Raw genomic sequence first — 20344 nt, 5'->3', positions numbered from 1 at the left:
AGGAGGCAGAGGTTGCAATGAGCCGAGATCATGCCACTGCACTCCAGCATGGGTGACAGAGTGAGATTCTGTCTAAAAAAAAAAAAATAGAATGTGGTATATTCATACAATGAAACATTATTCATCCATAAGAAGGAATGAAGTACTGATACATGCTAGAATACAGATGGCCCTTGAAAACATTATGCTCAGAGGAAAAAGCCAGATACAGCTAGGCTACGTATTGTATGATTCTATTTACTGTGATACCCCCTTACCTTCAGGAGATAGATTTCAACACCACTAGTGGATGCCTGAAGCCACAATAGTTTCTAATCCTACGATACTATGTTTTTTCCTATGCATGCATACCTATGAAGTTTAATTTATAAATTAGGCACCATAAGAGATTAGTAACAATAGCTAAGAATAAAATAGAAAAATTAGAACAATATGCCAGCTTCTGTGAAGGCAGAGTTACATTAAAAACAACCACCATATGCCAGCAACACTGCTCTTGCACTTTGGGTCTTGATTAAGTGAGTGAAGTGTTGCTGGAACACAAGCACTGTCATACTGTGGCCGTTAATCTGGTAACTGAGAGGGCTGCTAAGTGACTAACAGGCAGGAAGCGTAGACAGCATGGACCATGCTGGACAAAGGGAGCGTTCATGTCTGGGGTGGGACAAAGTGGGATGGCGAGAGATTTCATCATGCCACTTACAATGATGTGCAATTGAAAACTCATATATTGTTTATTTCTGGAGTTTAATCTTTTAGGACTGTGGTTGACTTCAGGTAACTGAAACCATGGAAGGTGAAACCACAGATAAAGCAGGACTGCTGTGTTTAAAATGTCCAGAAGAGGCAAGTTCTTGGAGACAGAGATCAGTGGTTTCCAGGGGCGGTCAGGGGGAGCAGGAATGGGATGTGACTGCTTAATAGGTACAGAGTTTCTTTCTAGAGTGAGAACAATGTTCTGGAACTGGTGGTGATGACTGTACAACTTCTGAATGTACTGGACGCCACTGCATTTGTACAATTTGTTTATCATTTTATTATTTTTTTTTTTTTTGAGACAAGGTCTCACTCTGTCCCAGGCTGGAGTGCAGTGGCACAATCATGGCTCACTGCAGCCTTGATCTCCAGGGCTCAGGTGATCCTCCCACCCCAGCCTCTTGAGTAGCTGGGACTACAGGCATGCACCACCATGCCACCATGCCACCATGCCACCATGCCCAGCTAATTTTTGTATTTTTTGTAGGGATGGGGTTTCACCATGTTGTCCAGGCTGGTCTCAAACTCCTGGGCTCAAGTGATCCTCCTACCTTGGCCTCCCAAAATGCTAGGAGTATAGGCGTAAGCCACTACTCCCAGCCTTGTACAATTTAAAATGGTTACAATGATGAATTTTACATTGAATTTCACTTCATAGGACATTTTTTTTTAAACAACAACAAACCTCTTTAATGGACACATAAATTCCCTGGGGGTCTCATTGCAATGCAGATTTGGATTAAGGAGTCCGGGTGGGTCCTGAGACCCTGATCCCCTTGCTTCTCACCCATGGCCACATTTTGAGAAGCAAGGCCACTCGAAGGGCCCCCTCCTCTGTGAATCAACCCCCTGCTCCATCTGCCCCTATAAATAAGGAGTGCTAAAGCACAGATGGCGGGAGTGGGCGTGTCCCCAGGTCTGAGCCTGGAGGGGGTTGCCGGCCTCCACCAGGCATGGAAGTGGAGGGAGAGGGGGCTGTAAACGGGTTACTCTGTCAGCAGACACAGAGGAGACCAAAAACAGTAGCTTTTATTTCACACGAAGATGAGGAAGGAAGGCGAGAGGACAGCGCTGGCTCTCAGAGGGTGCTGCCTGGCAGGTGCACCACCTCCAGCTGCTGGGCTCCAGCTCCGGGGCTCAGAAGCCATCTGAAAGAAAGCAGCGGCCTCCATTGAGCAAGCTGGGGTGCTGCAGGGTACCCGCCCCGTGGTGCTCAGCAGTGCCTTCCCTCCCCTCCCCAGCCCCAGGGAACTCCTGCGCCAGGGACACAGGGATCAAGGAGAGAACAGAGTGCAACCCCATCCCTGCCTGATCAGTAGGGGTGCCCATCTTCCCTGCGACGGTTTTGGGGTGAACAGGAGTGGCTCCTCAGGGGAAAATGAAAAGAGCTGAGGAGCTCCAGTCGTGAGAAGGCCAATGAAGCAGGCAGCTTCTCCGCGCCGGGGTTGTGCTGAGATGTCATCTAGGGCCGGCTCTTCCAGAACCTCATTTGACACCAGGAGGCAGCGACCGGGTGTGGGGGCGGGGTGGTAGGGAAGGGGAGCAGGGATGATGCCGTCCCGATTCCGTCCCCAGGGGGCGCTGGGACCCTCCCTGCTATCCAGGCTACACCTGTGCCGTGTAGCAGCCGTCCCCGTCTCGCCTGCACAGCGCCAGATGACAGCAGCCCAGAGGCTGTCCTCTGCCACCTGCACTGCTCACCTTTTCCGAGGAGGTCGGAGACGGGGCTGAAGGGTCCCCCCGTCAGGTTCCAGGCCAGCTCCTCTAGCAGGCCCAGCAGGCCTTTCACCTGTGTCCGCAGGTGATCCACGGTCTTCTGTACCATCTAGAGTGAGAAGGTGGGTAACGTCCAGGACAGGAGTGGTGCCACGTTCTGCTTCATTAGCCAGGTCCTAAGAAGCAGCTGGCGGTCCAGTGGGGTGCAGTGGGAAAGGACTGGGCGCTGCGGGACCTGGGTTTTCCTCACTCAGGCTCTGCCCCTACCTGCCTCAATTTCCGCAGATGACAATATCCTATGGGGCTCGCTCTCTAAGGCTCCTTCGTGTTTGGCACTCAGTCACAGATTTGGACGAAGCGCGTGTAGCTTACCTTCTCCCTTTTGGACTTTGCAGCCTGGAGCTCACATTCCTTTTGTTATTCTGCTCCCTGGTGGTGTCTCTGCCAAATGACAGGTCTGGGATTTTGAAATTTACTCAGGGTTCTTAATGGTTTTTCCCTATGTATGCCATGGACCCCATTGGCAGTCTGGTGAAGCCTACAGACCTCTTCTCAGAATAATGCCTTAAATGCAAAAAATAAAACGTAGAATTACCAAGAGCACCAATTGCATTAAAATATTATTCAAGTATTAGGCCGGGCGTGGTGGCTCACGCCTGTAATCCCAGCACTTTGGGAGGCCGAGGTGGACGGATGGATCACTAGAGGTCAGGAGTTCGAGATCAGCCTGGCCAATGTGGCGAAACCCCGTCTCTACTAAAAATACAAAAAGAAGCCGGGCACAGTGATGCACATCTGTAGTCCCAGCTACTCGGGAGGCCAAAGCAAGAGAATCGCTTGAACCGGGAGGTGGAGGTTGCAGTGAGCCGAGATCATGCCATTGCACTCCAGCCTGGGCGACAGAGAGAGACTCTGCCAAAAAAAAAAAAATCAAATATTTAAAATTAAACTTTTTAGCCCAGCATGGTGGCTCACACCTGTAATCTCAGCACTTTGGGAGGCCGAGGCGGGCAGATCACTTGAGATCAGGAGTTTGAGACAAGCCTGGCTATATGGTGAAACCCCATCTCTACCAAAAATACAAAAAATTAGCCGGGCATGGTGGTGCACGCCTGTAGTCCCAGCTACTCAGGAGGTTGAGGCACAAGAATCACTGGAACCTGAGAGGCGGAGATGGCAGTAAGCCGAGATTGTACCATGCACGTTAGCCTGGGTGACAGAGCAAGACTCTGTCAAAAACAAAATTTAAGAATTTGGATATATGTATTGGCTGGGCACAGTGGCTCATGCCTGTAATCCCAGCACTTTGGGAGGCCGAGGTGGGTGGATGGCTTGAGCTTAGGAATTCGAGACCAGCTCAGACAATATAGCAAAACCTCACCTCTACAAAAAAATACAAAAATTAGCCAGGCATGGTGGTATATGTGCCTGTAGTCCCAGCTACTTGGGAGGCTGAGGTGGAAGGATTGCTTGAGCCTGGGAGGTGGAAGTTGCAGTGAACCGAGACTGCGCCTCTGCACTCCAGCCTTGTCGACAAACAGAGACCCTGCTTCAAAAAAAAAAAGTGTATTTATTAACTCACTAACTCACATGATCTAACATCAGGCCTAACAACAACTGAAATTTTGACATAATGAAGGATATAAATGTTATGTTGAGATATTCATAACTAGAAGAAGATGAAATTATCTGGATTTCTATTGATGCCAAAGTTATAGTACTATTAACACCACGGCTTGCTGTCTGTATTTATGATGAGTGGGAATGCTCAATTTCAGTTAAAGGCTTGTGACAATAAAGATGAAAACTTTTCCCCACACAAGTTAGGATTCGTGGCTATATAACAAAACAGGGACTGGATTTCCACCTTCCCATCCAGTAATGATGCTGAAATATCGGGTGGGGTAAGTAAGGCCTTAGGGGAGGCAGGGTCCATGGGGGGCTCGCCAGCCTGGCAGCCTAGATGGGAGGGTGATGTTGGACTGTTGGACAAGGTGGCCCCAGGGCAGGATTGGCCCGATGTCCTGACATTCCAAAGCAAGCCTGCATCTGCCCACAGAAACATCATCCTAGAAGGTGGTCCTGAACCCGGATATCCTTCCAAAGCACCCTGTTACCTCCCCTATGACATCTAGATGGCATTGCATAGCCACACACACTGTGCTCTGAGCTGAGTCTCCTCGGGGAGCTGTGAAGCGTTCTGCAGCTGTGGGAAAACAAGTCTTGTCACTGTGGGACGCTTAGTTTTCCATATTGCCAGAGACTTCTGTAAACACTGGGCTCAAGTCAGGTCAGTCCTCAAAGCAACCTCAAGAGCAAGCAGAGGATGGCCCAGGTGGGGGTCAGTGTGCAAGTGTCAGTTATCTCAATCCCACCATCTCTACAGCCACAGTCACCTACAGACCCAGATGGACTTCCTTAAGGAGGTGAAGCCCAGGGAGGAAGGGAGGGCAGGCTTCAGCCAGGAAGAATGGCACCTGCAATGATGGAGAGGCCTGAAAGAGCACGGTTCACTGTGCAAAGCCTGCAGGCAGCCTGCAGTGGCTGGAGATACAGAGTGGGCGGGAGAGAGACTGGAGAGGGAAGTCCTGGAAATAAGGCCGAGGAGGCAGAGCTTTAACCAAGAGGCTTTAATAAACCAGTTCTGATGCTTGTTTTTGTTGTTGTTGTTGTTTTGTTTTTGACGGAGTCTAGCTCTGTTGCCCAGGCTAAAGTGTGATGGCGCAATCTCAGCTCACTCCAACCTCTGCCTCCCTGGTTCAAGTGATTCTCCTGCCTCAGCCTCCCGAGTAGCTGTAGGAATAGTGAGGAAGAAAATGAGAGGAGGTATTTCAGTAGCAGCATTGACACTGGGAACCCATTAGTAACAGCTGTCATGTGATGAGTGCTTACCATGCACCATGTAGGGTGCTCACTTAACATGTCCAACAACCTGTTGTTATGCCTAATCTACATATAGGAAAACTGATGCACAGAAGCGTGAAAGGATATGTCCAGAGTCACTACTCATAAGCAGAGGATTTGCCATTCAACCTGCTCAACTCTTGATTGAGCATTGTTCTCCTTGAGTTAGCTCTTCCAGGCACCATCAGCCTTCACAGCAGAAGTCTGAGATCCCTGATTCCAAGCTCGGATTTCAGAGTTGGTAACCCTGAGATGCCTGTGGGGCACCAGGGTTGGCTGGAACCTTGGAGAATGCTGACACTCAGGAAGGAGGGTGCTGCCTCAGCAGTCAAGAGAAGCCAAGAGCTTTACAGATTCTACAGGGGATGAAAAGGGTCAGCATGGCCGAAAGCAGTGGGAAGGTCTAGCAAGGTAAGGACTGGAAAGAGAGCACGTGAAAGGCCCTGCTACATTTCACCCCAGCACTTTTAGGAGTGGAGGAAAAGCAGAGTTTGGATTACCGTGACATGAGAAGGGAAGGTGAGGTTGGGAGTGGAAACTTGGATTCTGGAAAATTTCATGAAGCTTGGCTGTGAAGGAAGGGAGATTGGAGCGCAAGGTCTAGAGAAGTATTTATGGTTGTCATTTGTTTTTGTTTTTGTTGTAAGCATTGGAAAACACAACCATGCTTACAGCCTGAGGGACAGGAGGAAGACAAGAGAACCCAAGGAATGCACTTCCTGAATTGATGGGAGGCCCTGGATCCAGAACGGGTGGGACCACATCTGGAGGGAAGACAGTGGGAATGCAGCAAAAATGGGCAAAGGTAAGCCATCTAACTAGAGGGCCAAAAAGTGGAGTGAGCTCCCACCTGATAGCCTCTATTTACTCGGTGCAGTAAGATGGAGATCACGTAGGGAGGAGAGCTAGATGTTAAAATGTCAAGAATTCTATGAGTAGGTTGCTAAAAACAGACATTAAAATAGTGACCATGGTGTCTGGAAATGGTAGCTCATGCCTGCAATCTTAGCACTTTGGGAGGTCGAGTGGGAGGATCGCTTGAGGCCGGGAGTTTGAGACCAGGCTGATCAACATAGTTAGACCCCTACCTCTAAAAAGAAAAAGTTTTTAAGTAAAAAAAGAAAAAAAATTGTGACCATGATGGGAACATTTACACCACAGCAACCAACAAACCCCCCCCACCTTTTTTTTTTTTTTTTTTTTTTTGAGAACCAGTCCATCAGTGCACCACTAGGTAAGGGACTTGAATACAAAGAGGGCTTCAAAAGGGGATGTACAGAATGAGGGATGCAGTGGAGGGGGACCATGCAGAATAAGCTGGCATCAACAAGGAATCCTGGAAGCATGAGTCCTCCCCCTGCAGTGCTCCACAGTCTGGGTGCAGAGCGGCAAAGACAGATGGCCAGATGGAGCTGAAACCTAGGAGTCTGCAGGATGGATGTGGTGGAAGCGAGGGGCCAAGGAACTGAGATTTGGCCAGCCAGGGATTTAGGAGAGGAGCCTTGGAATCCAGCTGGGATAAGGAAACAAATGAGGCCAAGAAGAGGGCCAATAAATTGGGAGAAATGGGGGCTGAAGAGACTGGAGGTCTTAGAATCACAGGAGGAACAAGAGGTAAAGAATATTGCAATTTTAGCTTTTAGAGTTAGAGCAGCTTCAGATAGTAACAATATTAAGGCTGTGGCCATGGATGTGGGCATCCAAAGCTCAGTTGGGGGAGAGAGTTACGGAACTGATCTCTGTACGTGCAATGTTTGTAGCTCTAAGGCCTTGGTGTTGGATGGGTTGGCCAAGGGGTCATCTGCAGTTGTCTAGAAGTGGGGCAGGTCTTGAGATAGGATGGATCGGGTGATGGTTGTGTAACTCTGAGAGGCCGAGTGATTTGTCTAAGGTCACACCATCTGCAAATGCCTGGAACTCAGGCACCCTGACCTCCAGGCCTCATCTCAGCAAGATGGGGCCCCCTGCCCTGTGATTTTCTGATTCCAACTCTGTCTAGCTCTCAGCTCTTCCACTCAGGGATGAGAACAAGACCAGGAACAAAACGTCCTTCCACTCTGAGCATCTTTTGTGGAGAACAATCTGTTTTTCAAATTCTTCTTTTCATTATTTCCCTCCACTGAACTTAGAAAAACTCTTCAAAAGATAATGGTGTTATTGCTGAATCTGGGGAGGAAGGAGGACATTATAATGGCGCTTTGGTTATTTTTTTAAGGTGAGTCCTTTAAAGAGCTATACTGAAATATTTACAGATAAAATGCTATACTGTCTTGGATTTACTTCCAAATAATCCAGGCCTGGGTGGGGATGGGGGAGAGGCATGCATGGATATTTAGAGCAAAGAGGATGGGCTGAGAGTTGCTAATTGCTGAAGCTGGGTGATGAGCACATGGGGGCGCATTCAGCGATTCTCTCTACTTTTGTGTGCATGGTTTGAAATGTTCCATAACAAAAGCTGGCTGTCTGGCGGGGTTGTCAGCAGAAAGCAGCAGCCATCGTGGGCTGCAGGCATCCATGTAAAACATTCAGAGAGAGAGGCCCCTGGGGGCTATGCTCCATCCTGGCCCCACATTCTGAGAAGGCCCTTGAGAGGCAGGAGCAGGTCTAGAGGAGGCTATGTGAAGGGACTCCTTTTTTTTTTTGACAGGGTCTCACTCTGTCACCCAGGCCGAAGTGCAGTGGCATGATCATGGCTCACTGCGACCTCTGCTTCCCGGGTTCAAGCAATTCTCCCACCTCAGCCTCCAGAGTAGCTGGGACTATAGGCACACACTACTGCACCTGGCTAAGTTTTGTATTTTTTGTAGAGATGGGGTTTCACTATGTTGCCCAGGCTAAGCTCGAACTCCTGGGCTCAAGTGATCCACCTGCCTCAGCCTCCCAAACTGCTGGGATTATAGGCATGAGCCACCACACCCAGTCTGGGACTTCAAATTTTAACTCAATTGTCTCAGCTGAAACTGGGCTGCTCAGCTTGGAGAGGAAAAGCTCTGAGGGGGCCCAAAGAGCTGTTCTCGCCCACAGAGTGGCCGACCTGGGAGAGGGCCTGTCATCATGAGTCTGTGGATACACACACCCTCTGCTGGCTCTGTCCAGAGGCCTTTGGCCAAGCCTTTCCCCGGAGGCTCACCTGCCTTCTTCCAGACCCTAGCCACTCTCCCCTCACACACCTCTCCCAGGCTCAACCAGGAGGACGCAGGGTGACCCCTGCCAGCCAAGTGGGAGTCTGGCTGCTTTGGAAGTCAAGAGCAACCAGAGCCTGCTCCTCTCCACTGGCCTAAAAGACCCTGTTCTCTACGTGTCTGTGACGAGGTCTCACTTGGCTCCAAAACCCGTCCAGGGAAAAGGCTGGGCTGAGGTCGCTCCCCACATGGCTCAGCATTAATCCTTCACATCTGGACAAAGCTGTGCTCTGTGCACCCTGGAGCTACTGTCCATGAGCTCATCAAGGCCTCCATGGAGTGCATCTGAGAGAGCAAGCTTGGAGCGGGGCCTGACATCGTACTGCCTGCTCCCTCTGCACCAGGGTCCTCACCAGGGCGCTGACTTGAATGCATCATGGCAGAAAACATGCTGGAGACCGCTGTTCTCAGCCTGGTTCAGCCACTAATGATTGTGGGATTGTGAGAAAGTTTATTCTCCTCCCTGAGCCTCTGCTGCCTCCTCCATAAAATGGGTTAGGGTAGGCTTGAGGCCCTGACTCCCCCATGTAGCTCATCCTTCATTCTTCTCTGTCTTTCGGAGGCTGCAGAGAGGCCTCAAAAATCAGCTACAAGAGCTGGGCTCAGTGGTTCATACCTGTAATCCCAGAGCTTTAGGAGGCTGAGGCAGGAGGATCACTTGAAAAGAAGTTTGAGGCCACCCTGGGCAACATAGTGAGACTCTGTCTCTATAAAAAAAAAAAAAAAAATTAAAATTAAAAAATTAGCCAGGATTGGTGGCATATGCTTGTAGTCTCAGGTATTTGGAAAGCTGAGGTGGGAGAATCGCTTGAGCTCAGGAGTTTGACACTACAGTCAGCTACAGTTGCACCACTGCACTCCAGCCTGGGTGAAAGAGAAAGACTCTGTCTTGTTAAAAAAAAAAAAAAATTAGTAGACACACACATGCACCCACGGGGCTGTCAGTGGCTCAGACAAGGGGAGCGGAAAAGGCTGAAGTATTATGATGATTAACCCTGAGCAGCCAAGGCTGTGGGCTCCGCAGGGCTCCCTTCCTTCCTTTCCTCCTCCTCTCCCAGGCCCCGCCAGTTGGGAAATGGACCTCCTTGGATGCTGCATTGTTTTCTCTGGCCCGGCTCCTGCTCGGGGCCTGATGTACACCCTGGATGGTGGCCATGGGCAGGGCATCCAGTGCTGGTGAGTACAGGCTGCTGTGGAGCCCGGAGGCCCCAGGGGCGGGCTGGGCTGGGCTGGCTGCCCCAGTTAAAGAGATGTGGCCCCTGGGTCCCATCCTCTGAGGCAGAAGTACCGCTCCATCTACTTCCGGGCCTTACGGGGAGACCTTTTGTATCTGGACCCAAACAGTAAGAAAGCGCCACAACTCTGATGATTTCTGCATGCTCAGTGATGAGAAATGTTTTCTCAGTGGCGTCCGTGAATGGTGCTGCTGTATCTTCCAAATTGTCAAAATCACACTCTGCTTTGAAAAACAACCCTGGCCACCTGGGGGGTTAATTATATTTGACCACATTCAATATAATAGAATAATAAATTTACCACATCCAATATTTGTATTAAAATGGATGATTCATTCAAAACCATCCACAGGTTTTGATTATTTTTGAAAGCAGCAGAACACTATTCTTTAAGTGTTTCTATAAAAAACTTCAAAATGCAGGCCAGGCGTGGTGGCTCATGGTCTAAAAAGCCATCAGGGATAAAGGTTTCTCTGAGTGTTGCTAAAAGAAACCAAGACTGGGGCCCAGTGTTGTGGCTCATGCCTGTAATCCCAGCACTTTGGGAGGCCAAGGCAGGCTGATCACTTGATGTCAGGAGTTCAAGACCAGCCTGGCCAACATGGCGGAAACCCCCCTGCCCCTGTGTCTACTGAAAAATGCAAAAATTAGCCAGGCGTGGTGGTGCACACCTGTAATCCCAGCACACTGGGAAGCTGAGGCAGGTGGATCACTTGAGCCCAGGAGTTCGACACCAGCCTGGCCAACATGGTGAAACCCTGTCTCTACTAAAAATACCAAAATTAGTCAGGTGTGGTGGCACGTGCCTGTAGTCCCAGCTACTCGGGAGGCTGAGGCAGGAGAATCACTTGAACCTGGGAGGTGGAGGTTGCAGTGAGCTGAGATTGCGCCACTGCATTCTAGCATGGGTGACAGAATGAGACCCTGTCTCAAAAAAAAAAAAAAAGAAGAAAATATACAATGCCTGGATTTCCTTTAAAATAATCCAGGGAGGGGAGAAAGGGTAGAGACTATAGATGAGATAAAACTGCCCATGAACTGATACTTGTTGAAGCAGGGTTAATAGCACATTATATCATTCTTTCATAAACTATTATTTTGTATTTTTTGTATCCAATAGTTTTCATAATCAAAAGTTAAGATATATCATCTAAAATCTGAAAGAATATGCACAAAAATGTGGGAAGTCAATGTGAAATTACACTAACACATGAATACTTTCCTCCTTTTCTTCTTTTTTTTAGACGGAGTCTTGCTTTGTCACCCAGGCTGGAGTGTGGTGGCTTGATCTCGGCTCACTGCAAGCTCCGCCTCCCAGATTCAAGTGATTCTCCTGCCTCAGCCTCCCAAGTAGCTGAGACTACAGGCTTGTGCCACCACGCCCAGCTAATTTTTTGTATTTTTAGTAGAGACAGGGTTTCACTGTGTTAGCCAGGCTGATCTCGATCTCCTGACCTCGTGATCTGCCCACCTCGGCCTCCCAAACTCCTTTTCTTCTTTATCTGTAGCAATGAGCATGCATAATCAGAAAGAAAAATAACATTTAAAAGTGGGCTTAAAGTCTCTGTTACTAGTTGTGGCTAAAAGGGGCACCAAAAGTAGCCACTTGTGGGCAGGCTGCTCCCTCCTCCCTCTGGGAGAAGCACAGGTGCTGCTTTGTGCCTTTAGCTCCTGGAGCCAGAGGCTGAGCTGGGAGGGAGTAAAGGAGAGGGGGATGGGAGGGTGTGTACTGGGGCCTGTATTCTACGCTGGGCAGAGTCCCAGCCACTCCTCATACAGCTTGTGAGGAAGCCATTGGTGGTCATCTTTAACAGGTGGGTAAACTGAGGCTCAGAGAGATCAGCGGAGTCATCTAAGAGAATGTGTGTTGATGCATGTTCCCTGCTGGGCACTCCCTCTCTCATCTAATCCCTGAGGCCAGCCCTGTGGGGTGGGTATAATTCTCCCCAATTTATAGAGGAAGCAACAGCACCAGAGAGGAGAAGGGACTCACCCAAGGCAGGGGATCCTGAGGGCTGGTCTGGATCCTTTCCCCAAGTGCTTAATCCCACAGTTCACCGGGCCCTGAAAGGCTCTAGGGGCTTCTATCTTAGCACAGGGCACTTCTGCCAAGGTTGGGGCAACGACTGGTTGGGGGGGGGCAGGAGGCCTGGATGCTTTGTGAGGGCTCTGCCTTGGCACCACCATGAGATCTGAGCTTTCCCCTCACCTGGGCAACTGGAATGAGCAATAGCCATCCCCGGCTAAGGGGGGTTGTGGCTTGTAAACTGTAAAGTCCTGTGCAATGTGCGGGGTGGTGAAATGAGCATCTGTGTACTGCCCCAGACTGCAGTCTAGTAAGTCACCTGACATGAATCACCCTGTCTGAGCCTCACCTGTGAAGGGGCAACATTAAGCTGAGGGGGGAGGTGGGGGGAAGAAAGGGGACAGCGAAAGGCAAGGAACCCAGCTAATGGAAGGAACCCCAAACAGCCTCTCCCTCCCGCACAGCTCTCCATCTCCATCCAGTCCCCCGTCTCCACCCAGAACAGCTCAGTTCCCCAGAGAAGCTCCCTGGAAACCAGGAGGCTGACTTCTTCACCAACTGCAGAACCACCTGAGGCCACCTGGCAGGTGAGTCGGTGGCCTTTCTCCTGGGCTCGCCTGCCTGGCTCCTTAAGGCTGTGCTGGGCTGGCTTGGGTCACTCACCCTTCGGTGTCTGGCTTCTTAAGCAATGTCCTATAAAGCCAGGCCTGAGCCTCCGCAGGTCCTCTGAGATGGAGCTGGCCTTTGGGGCTGCCCCACCCAGCAGCTGTGACCTCCCACCCCAGATCCTGGCTCCTTCTCTATTGCCAGCTCTACTCCGGGCATCGAGCTTCCCTCTCTCTCTCCTTTTTGGTCTCTCTCAAATCTTTCTCTTTTCTTATCCTGTCTCCCTCCACCCCTTGCCATTTCAGTCAGTCTTTCTCTTTCCTTCTTCTCTTTTGTCTCTCAAACTCTTTTTTCTCTCTATCTTGGTTCATATCTGTTCCGGGAAAGCCTCTTTCTGTCTCGGCCTCTCCTTTTTTCCTTTTCACTGTTTATTCTTGCCTCTCTCCTTTATCTCTCCATTGCTCTACTTCTCTGCCTTTTTCTGAGCCTGTTTTCTCTCACCATCTTTCTCTCTATCCCTCCCTCCCTGCATCTGCCTCCCTCTCCATCTCGCTGCTGTGTCCAGCTCTTTCTCTAGCTCATTCTTTGCTCGCCATCTGCGGATCTCCCCGGCTGCGTGTCCCCTGCCGTGCTCCGCGCCCCACTCACCGGCCAAAGCGCCTGCGGCGCAGAGCTGGGCCAGCCCGGCCAGCGCCCAGAGCAGGGGCCGCATGGTGCCGGCCTGGCTGAAAGCAGCGTGGCATGTGCCCGCAGCCGCCCTTCCCGGGTCGCGCCCGGCAGGCCCGGGAGGAAATGCTCTCAATCCGAGCCAAAATTCCTGGGCGGCTCCGGGCTTTCTGGCTAGAGAGAACCCGCCCCTTCCAGAGGCCCCTGGGCACCCCCTGGGCAGCGCAGAACCCAGAAACCCCCGGGAGCTGAGGCACCGACGTGCCACCCGGGAGCCTCCAGAGGAAAGGGGGCCCCCCCCTGAGTCCCCGCGCCTCCTGGGGGCACGGGAGGAAGGGGAGGGGTTGGGTGAGGTCATGGGCTCCAGGCCACTGAGCCTGGGGTCAGGAGTTTGTTATGAGCCCATTTCACAGGCAAGCAGATTGAGACTAGAGAGAAGTGTCTTCCTCAGCATCACTCTCAGCCATGGCACAAGATCTGAACCCTTGTCTCCTGGGAGTGTGGAAGGTTTTCTCTGTCTACCAAGAAGAAGAAATTAATTCTAATTACATGGAACAGTGTCTGCCCCTAAGAGGGAGACCCAGACACTCACTGCTCTGGTAAGGGAGTGATAGCAATGTGAAAAGGAACTTTTCCAAAAAAAAAGGTAAAATCATGACTCTCGTAAAGATACGAAATTAGCATATACTAAAGGTTTTATTTAATTCATTATTAATGAGGGGACAAGTAAGATGGTACAAGCAGTCCAAAGTTTAGATCACAGCAGTGGAAACTTCCCCTATGGGACATGCCCATCCAACAAGTGCAACAAGAAATTAAGTTTTAGTGAAAACACCAAGAAAAAAGCTACAGCTCTAACTTCTCTGCTGCAGAGCCCTGAGTGCCTTGCCTGGCTGTAAGAGGAATACTTTCATCACCAAGCCTAGGAGAATGCCTTTGTCCATCAAGGGTCCCCACTGGGGTTAACTGGAGCCCTTGCAGATCAAGGCTGCCTCTCTGCCTTCTGTGTTCCTGGCTGTGGCTGTGCAGTTGTCCGAAACAGTCACCACCCTAACCAGTGATCCAGTTCTCACTCCCTCCTCCAGAGCAAGATAATAACCTCAGATGAAGAAATTCTGGTTCTGAGCCCGACAATCTGAGACAGACTCAGATCTAAATCTTTGTAAAGCCTTCAAGGAGATGCCCACGTGAGCTGGCTCAGAAGAAGAATTTAGTTCAGGAATGCCAAGAATTTCTCATGCTTGGCGGTAGGACATTCCTTGATAATTTAGCCAGGTGGGAAGTTGTCAAAGAACTGCCAAACCCATAAGGATTCTTGCAGCTCACAGCCAGGGGCTACCTTATATTTTGAATATAAGATTAAGAAAAAAAAAACACAAAAAAATATACAATACATTCTTGTTGTGGTAGAGCATAAAGTAATTAAGTATACAGAGTAAAACATGAAAGTCTTTTCTGTTACGAATTCCCTCTGTCCGATGATTCAGGTCCAGTTCCCTCAGCTTGGTAGGCTCTGCCTGTTCCACATCTATGCATTCCCCGTCTATCTAATGTATATTCAGACATAAATGTATATACATGAGATCAAATCATAGATATTTTGAAGATTTGCTTTCATTCATGTTTACCTCAGTCATAACATTAAATCTTGGGTGGGTGCAGTGGCTCACACCTGTAATCCCAGCACCTTGGTAGGCCAAGGTGGGTGGATCACCTGAGGTCAGGAGTTTGAGACCAGCCTGGACAACATGGTGAAACCCTGTCTCTACTAAAAATACAAAAATTAACCGGGTGTGGTTGTGGGTGCCTGTAGTCCCAGGTTATTGGGAGGCTGAGGCAGGAGAATAGCTTGAAACCGGGAGGCTAAGGTTGCAGTGAGCCAAGATTGCACCACTGCACTCCAGGCTGGGCAACAGAGCAAGACTTCGTCTAAAAAAAAAAAAAAATCTTGGAGATTAATCTATGTGAGTACAGAAAAATCTACTTAATTCCTTTTAAGAGTTACAAAATATCTCATGAATGGATGCAAGCAGCATTATTTATCCAAACAGTCCCCTATTGATGGACATCTAGATTGCTTCCTTTTTCTCTCCAGTATAAAATAAACTTCAATAAACATACCTTTGCGTATATTTTTATGTACATAGTACATACTCATGTATTTCTGAAAGGCTGGAAGAGGAATTATTGGGTCAAAGGGCCTTTTACATTTTGCCAGATAGGCCAAAAACTGTTCCCCAAATTGTCACTAAATCCACAGGAGGGACCGGAGGTGTCGACAGGGGTCTTCCAGCGCCGTTCCAAGGTGCACTGTAGTACATGTTTGGTCTGCGTAAGAATTGGGCTGCAGGGGGCACCATGTACATAAACTACTTCTGGATTGGAACTACCTGAAGTGTAAACCTAGCGGTCACCTACATTCCTACCAGCACTGGATATTTATCATTTAAAATTTTGACAGCTCGATGATGGAAAATGTTACCTTGTTGTTATTTTTATTTACATGCTATTTATTATGAGAGAGGTTAAGCTTTATTTGCGTCTTCAATTACTTTTTTCTATTTTCCTCTTTTTCCTTTATATACTCTGATTATTAATGCAATGCCTGTTATGTATGTTGGCAATGTCTTCTTCCAGCCTTCCATTATCTTTACGTTTCTTGGTGGTGTCTTTCATCATTCGGAAGTTTTAAATATTAGGTAGCCAAATCTAATATTTTCTTTTATGGCTTATAGTGTTTACAACTTGCTTATGATTCCTTGAATCAAGGCTGTAAAGATATTGTTCTACGTTTTCTTCAAATAGTTTTACGGTTTTTTTCAAGGTTTAATGTCTAATCCATCTAGAATTTTTATGTGATTGCAAGGAAGGATCAAACTTAAAATTTTCCCTAAATGGATATCTAAATGTCCTAATTCTCTGTATTGAGTGGTCCAACCTTTTGCCACTACTTTGAACATAAAGTAGTTAGCTAGCTACTCATTTCCAAGGGGAGTTCTGGGAAAATCTCTGTACATCACGTCTGTCACAAGGTCAAGGAAACAAAAATGCAAAATAGACATAATTTCAATAAATACTGAAACCATATTTGATGAAATTAAACAACCCTCCCTAACTTAAAAACAGTAATAGCAATAAAGTTAGGATAAAAATAAAAGAAATAATGGGACATTTCCTTAACAAGATAACTACTTTTTAATTTTTACATTTATAATTTTTCAAATTAAAAAAACATAGAGATAAGGGGTATTGCTGTGTTGCCCAGGCTGGTCTCGAGCACCTGGGCTCAAGTGAACCTCCTGCCTCGGCTCTCCAAAGTGCTGGGATTACAGGAATGAGCCACCACGCCTGGCCAACTACTTTTATCTTAAATAGTTCATATGTATCTACAAGAAAAAGGAGAAATGTATTCTCTATTAAATCAGGAATGAGGTAAAGATGCCATATTGGCCAGGCATGGTGGCTCATGCCTGTAATCCCAGCACTTTGGGAGGCCAAGGTGGGAGGATCACTTGAGCCCAGGAGTTCGAAACCAGCCTTGGCAACACAGCATGACCCCATCTCTACTAAAAATTAAAAAAATAAATAAACATTAGCCAGGCATTGTGGCGTGCGCCTATTACTGGGGAGGCTGAAGCAGGAAGATCACTTAAGCCTGGGAGTTTGAGGCTGCACTGAGCTGTGATCATACCACTGCACCCCAGCCTGGGTGATAGAGTGAGACACTGTTCTAAAAAATAAATAAATAATTTAAAAATTAAAAATTAAAAAATTTTAAAAGGATGCCACTATCAACAAGTGTTTGCCTGGGCATGGTGGCTCACGCCTGTAATCCCAGCACTTTGGGAGGCAGAGGTGGGTGGATCACTTGAGGTCAGGAGTTCAAGACCAGTGTGGCCAACATGGGGAAACCCTGTCTCCACTAAAAATACAGAAATTAGCCGGGCATGGTAGCACACGCCTGTAATCCCAGCTACTAGGGAGGCTGAGGCAGGAGAATTGCTTGAACCCAGAGGGCGGAGGTTTCAGTGAGCCGAGATCATGCCACTGCACTCCAGCCTGGGCGACTGAGCGAGACTTTGTCTCAAAAAAAAAAAAAATTAAGTGTTTGGAAATCAACTTATTTCCTTATACCAACAGAAACCAACCCAAACATGTAAAGGGGAACTCCTGGGCAAAATGATAGTATGGAGACAGTGAACCCAGTTTACAAACCTCCTCCTTCCAATATTATCTAAAGTGGCCATCGAAATTAAAGATAGGGGAGACTGGCATCAGTGGCAGGAGCTAGAGAAATATGCCAACCATATGCCAAGCCTCAAAGCAAGGGGGTAGCCAGCTGGATCTAATAATACCTCTTATTATTTATTATTCTATTATTTGCTAAACTTCTCTGAACCTGGTATTGTGCTAAGGCTGCATATGCAGTATCCTATTTAACCCCTGCATCAGTAAACCTATCAAGTAGATATCCTTATCCCCATTTTAAAAAATGAGATCTATTAAATATATTTGATTCAAGGGTGGAGGGTGGCAGATCCCAGTTTGGAAGCTAGGTAGATCTGGTTCCAAAATTCATGGTCCTCAGCATGATCAGGCCCCTTGACTCTCGAGCCCCAGGAAGGGCACTAAATAGAGAATCTGGAGAAGAGTGGAGGTGAGAAAGGGACAAATGGGATATAGTGGGCACAGAGGGGCAAGCCCTGTGCCGTTAGGGGAGAATGCTCATAACCACCTGCATGAATGCAGTGCCCTAATGTGCAGATGTTTCTCTTTCACTTAATGCTCCCATGACCCTGGCAGGTAGCCTCATAATCCACGCAGATTGTGACAGTACCTGCCACGGTCATGGGAGCATGTAGAATATGAGGCTTGGAGAAGTTAGGAGGTGGCCCAGGGCACACAGATACTATTTAGGAATTTGGGGATTTGCCTCCCAGGCACCTGTGTTGCCTCCACAGGCAATGCTACAGGATGTGCACAGGTCCTCCCAGCCTGGCTGGGCCGGGGCACAAGTGGTGGGGAATCTGGCAGGGGCTTGCTCTCCCAACTCATACTCAAAGGCAAAGGGCAAAGGAAACAGGAAATAGGGGCTGGTCATCTCTCTGGGGAGAGAAGTGGGGTGAGAGGACAGCCCAATTAAAAGAGCCTCAGTGGTTGGGAGGGCCTGAGCTGTACAAAGCCTCCTTGTCTTCTCCCTTTGGCACGAGAGGATTTCCAGAGATACCAGGAAGACCCACACCGGGAGAGTTCTCAGTGAGCACTGGGCAAGGCTAGCCCACTCTCTGCACAGACGGACAGGGGCTACTAACCCAAAGCACAGAAGTTATAGCCGGAGAAAATGAGCCAGTGAAGTGCGAATGTGGATGTCTCTGTTGAGGAAAGGAAAAGGAGGGGGCGACTTGATGGGTTGAGATTTAAGTTTTTTTGAGGTTGGATGCAGTGGCTCACTCCTGTGATCCTAGCACTTTAGGAAGCTGAGGTGGGAAGGTGGCTTGAGTTCAGGAGTTCAAGACCAGGCTGGACAACATAGCAATACCCTGTCTCTACAAAAAAATTTAAAAATTAGCCGGGTGTAGTGGCACACACCTGTAGTCCCAGCTGCTCAAGAGGCAGAGGTGGAAGGATGACAAGCTCGGGCAGTCAAGGCTGCAGCAAACTATGATGCCACCACTGCATGCCAGCCTAGGTGACAGAGTGAGACTCAGCTCAAAAAAAGAAAAAGAAGGTTTTTTTGTTTGTTTGTTTTTTGTTTTTTGGGTTTTTTTTGGTTCGCAAGTTTTATTCAAGAACTCATACAAAATATTCCAGATAAATGAAATTTAATCCTCGTCTTCTTCCTCTTCCTCATCCTGGTTAATTTGGAAGTAACATAACTCTGTTTGCTGTTAGCAGCTACGCCAACCAATCACGTAGATTATTCTTCTTCAAAATTTTTGGTGTGATATTTCAAATATCTTTTGGAAAAAGGCACCTCAGATGTCATGGTGATGCTGCTCTTGCTCCTTTCGATGGCCACCACCCCTCCACCAAGTTTCCCAGCTTTTCAGTTCACTTTGATCCTGTCTTGGAAAAGCTGCTCAAAATTGGCAGCATCCATGATTCCATCTTCCACAGGGTGGGTGCAATCAAGAGTGAACTTCAGAACCTGCTTCTTTTTTTTGCCCCCATTCACCACAAGCTTTTTCCCAGGCACCATGGCAGCAGTGGAGGCAGAAAGAGAGCTGTTTCTTTTTAAATTGTTATTAATTTTATAAAGTTTCAGTAGCTTTGGGGGTACAAGTTATATTCGGTTACATGAATGAATTGTATAACGGTGAATTCTGAGATTTTAGTGCACGCACCACCCAAGTAGTGTTCAACATACCCAATATGTAGCTTTTTATCCCACACTCCCCACCCATCCTCCCCCTTCTGAGTTTCCAGAGGCCACTATATCACTCTGTATGTCTCTGTGTCCTCATAGCTCAGCTCTTACTTACAAGTAAGAACATATGATATTTGGTTTTCCATTCCTGAGTTACTTCACTTAGAATAATGGTCTCCAACTCCATCCAAGTTGCTTCAAAGACATTATTTTGTTCCTTTTTATGGCTGAGTGTTAGTCCATGGTGTATATATACCACATTTTATCCATTCATTGGTCAATGGGCACTTAAGGTAGTTCTGTAACTCGGGAATTATGAACTGTGCTGCAATAAGCATACCCCTTTAATCTGGCCCCTTTCTTACATGTGGCCCTGAATCCTCCCAGGTAGGAGAAGATGTAGGAAGATGGGGAGGTCTGCTTGGTACAGGGAGAAGCCAAGTGTAGAGTGAGAGAGGTTTAATATTAACAGTTATGACTGGGCGTGGTGGCTCACACCTGTAATCCCAGCTACTCTGGAGGCTGAGGCAAGAGAATTGCTTAAACTGAGGATGCAAATGTTGCAGTGAGCTCAGATTGCACCACTGTGCTCCAGCCTGGGTGACAGAGCAAGATTGTCTCAGAAAAATAATAATAATAAATATAATAATAATATTGGCCAGGCGCGGTGGCTCATCTTGTAATCCCAGCACTTTGGAAGGCCGAGGCGGGTGGATCACTTCAGGTTAGGAATTCGAGACCAGCCTGGCCAACATGGTGAAACCACATCTCTACCAAAAATATTTTTTAAAGTTAGCCGGATGTGGTAGCGCTCACCTGTAATCCCAGCTACACAGAAGGCTGAGGCAGGAGAATCGCTTGAACCTAGGAGGCAGAGATTGCAGTG

General features: G+C 48.1%; 1 protein-coding gene and 1 pseudogene across 2 annotated transcripts; both read right to left on the bottom strand.

Moving 5' to 3' along the window:
• Positions 1 to 1765: 1765 nt before the first annotated feature.
• Positions 1766 to 13203, bottom strand: LOC115830406 (putative uncharacterized protein ENSP00000380674). Of its 2 annotated transcripts, XM_030808942.1 has the most exons (4): positions 13074 to 13137; positions 4590 to 4678; positions 2458 to 2581; positions 1766 to 1904 (listed from the first exon to the last, which is right to left on the bottom strand). In XM_030808942.1, exons 1-4 carry the CDS (start codon positions 13135 to 13137, stop codon positions 1894 to 1896), a joined length of 288 nt encoding a protein of 95 aa, XP_030664802.1. In that variant the 3' UTR covers positions 1766 to 1893. The 2 variants fall into 2 exon arrangements, with proteins under 2 accessions (XP_030664802.1, XP_030664801.1); XM_030808941.1 differs by lacking the exon at positions 4590 to 4678 and having other exon boundaries at positions 13074 to 13203.
• Positions 13204 to 18913: 5710 nt separating this feature from the next.
• On the bottom strand, positions 18914 to 19290 carry LOC115834182 (annotated as a pseudogene).
• Positions 19291 to 20344: the final 1054 nt, after the last annotated feature.

The sequence above is a fragment of the Nomascus leucogenys genome, unplaced genomic scaffold (genome assembly GCF_006542625.1).
Source record: "Nomascus leucogenys isolate Asia unplaced genomic scaffold, Asia_NLE_v1 001298F_43639_qpd_obj, whole genome shotgun sequence".
Classification (NCBI taxonomy): Eukaryota; Metazoa; Chordata; class Mammalia; order Primates; family Hylobatidae; genus Nomascus; species Nomascus leucogenys.
This window is presented reverse-complemented; position numbering and strand designations above follow the sequence as displayed.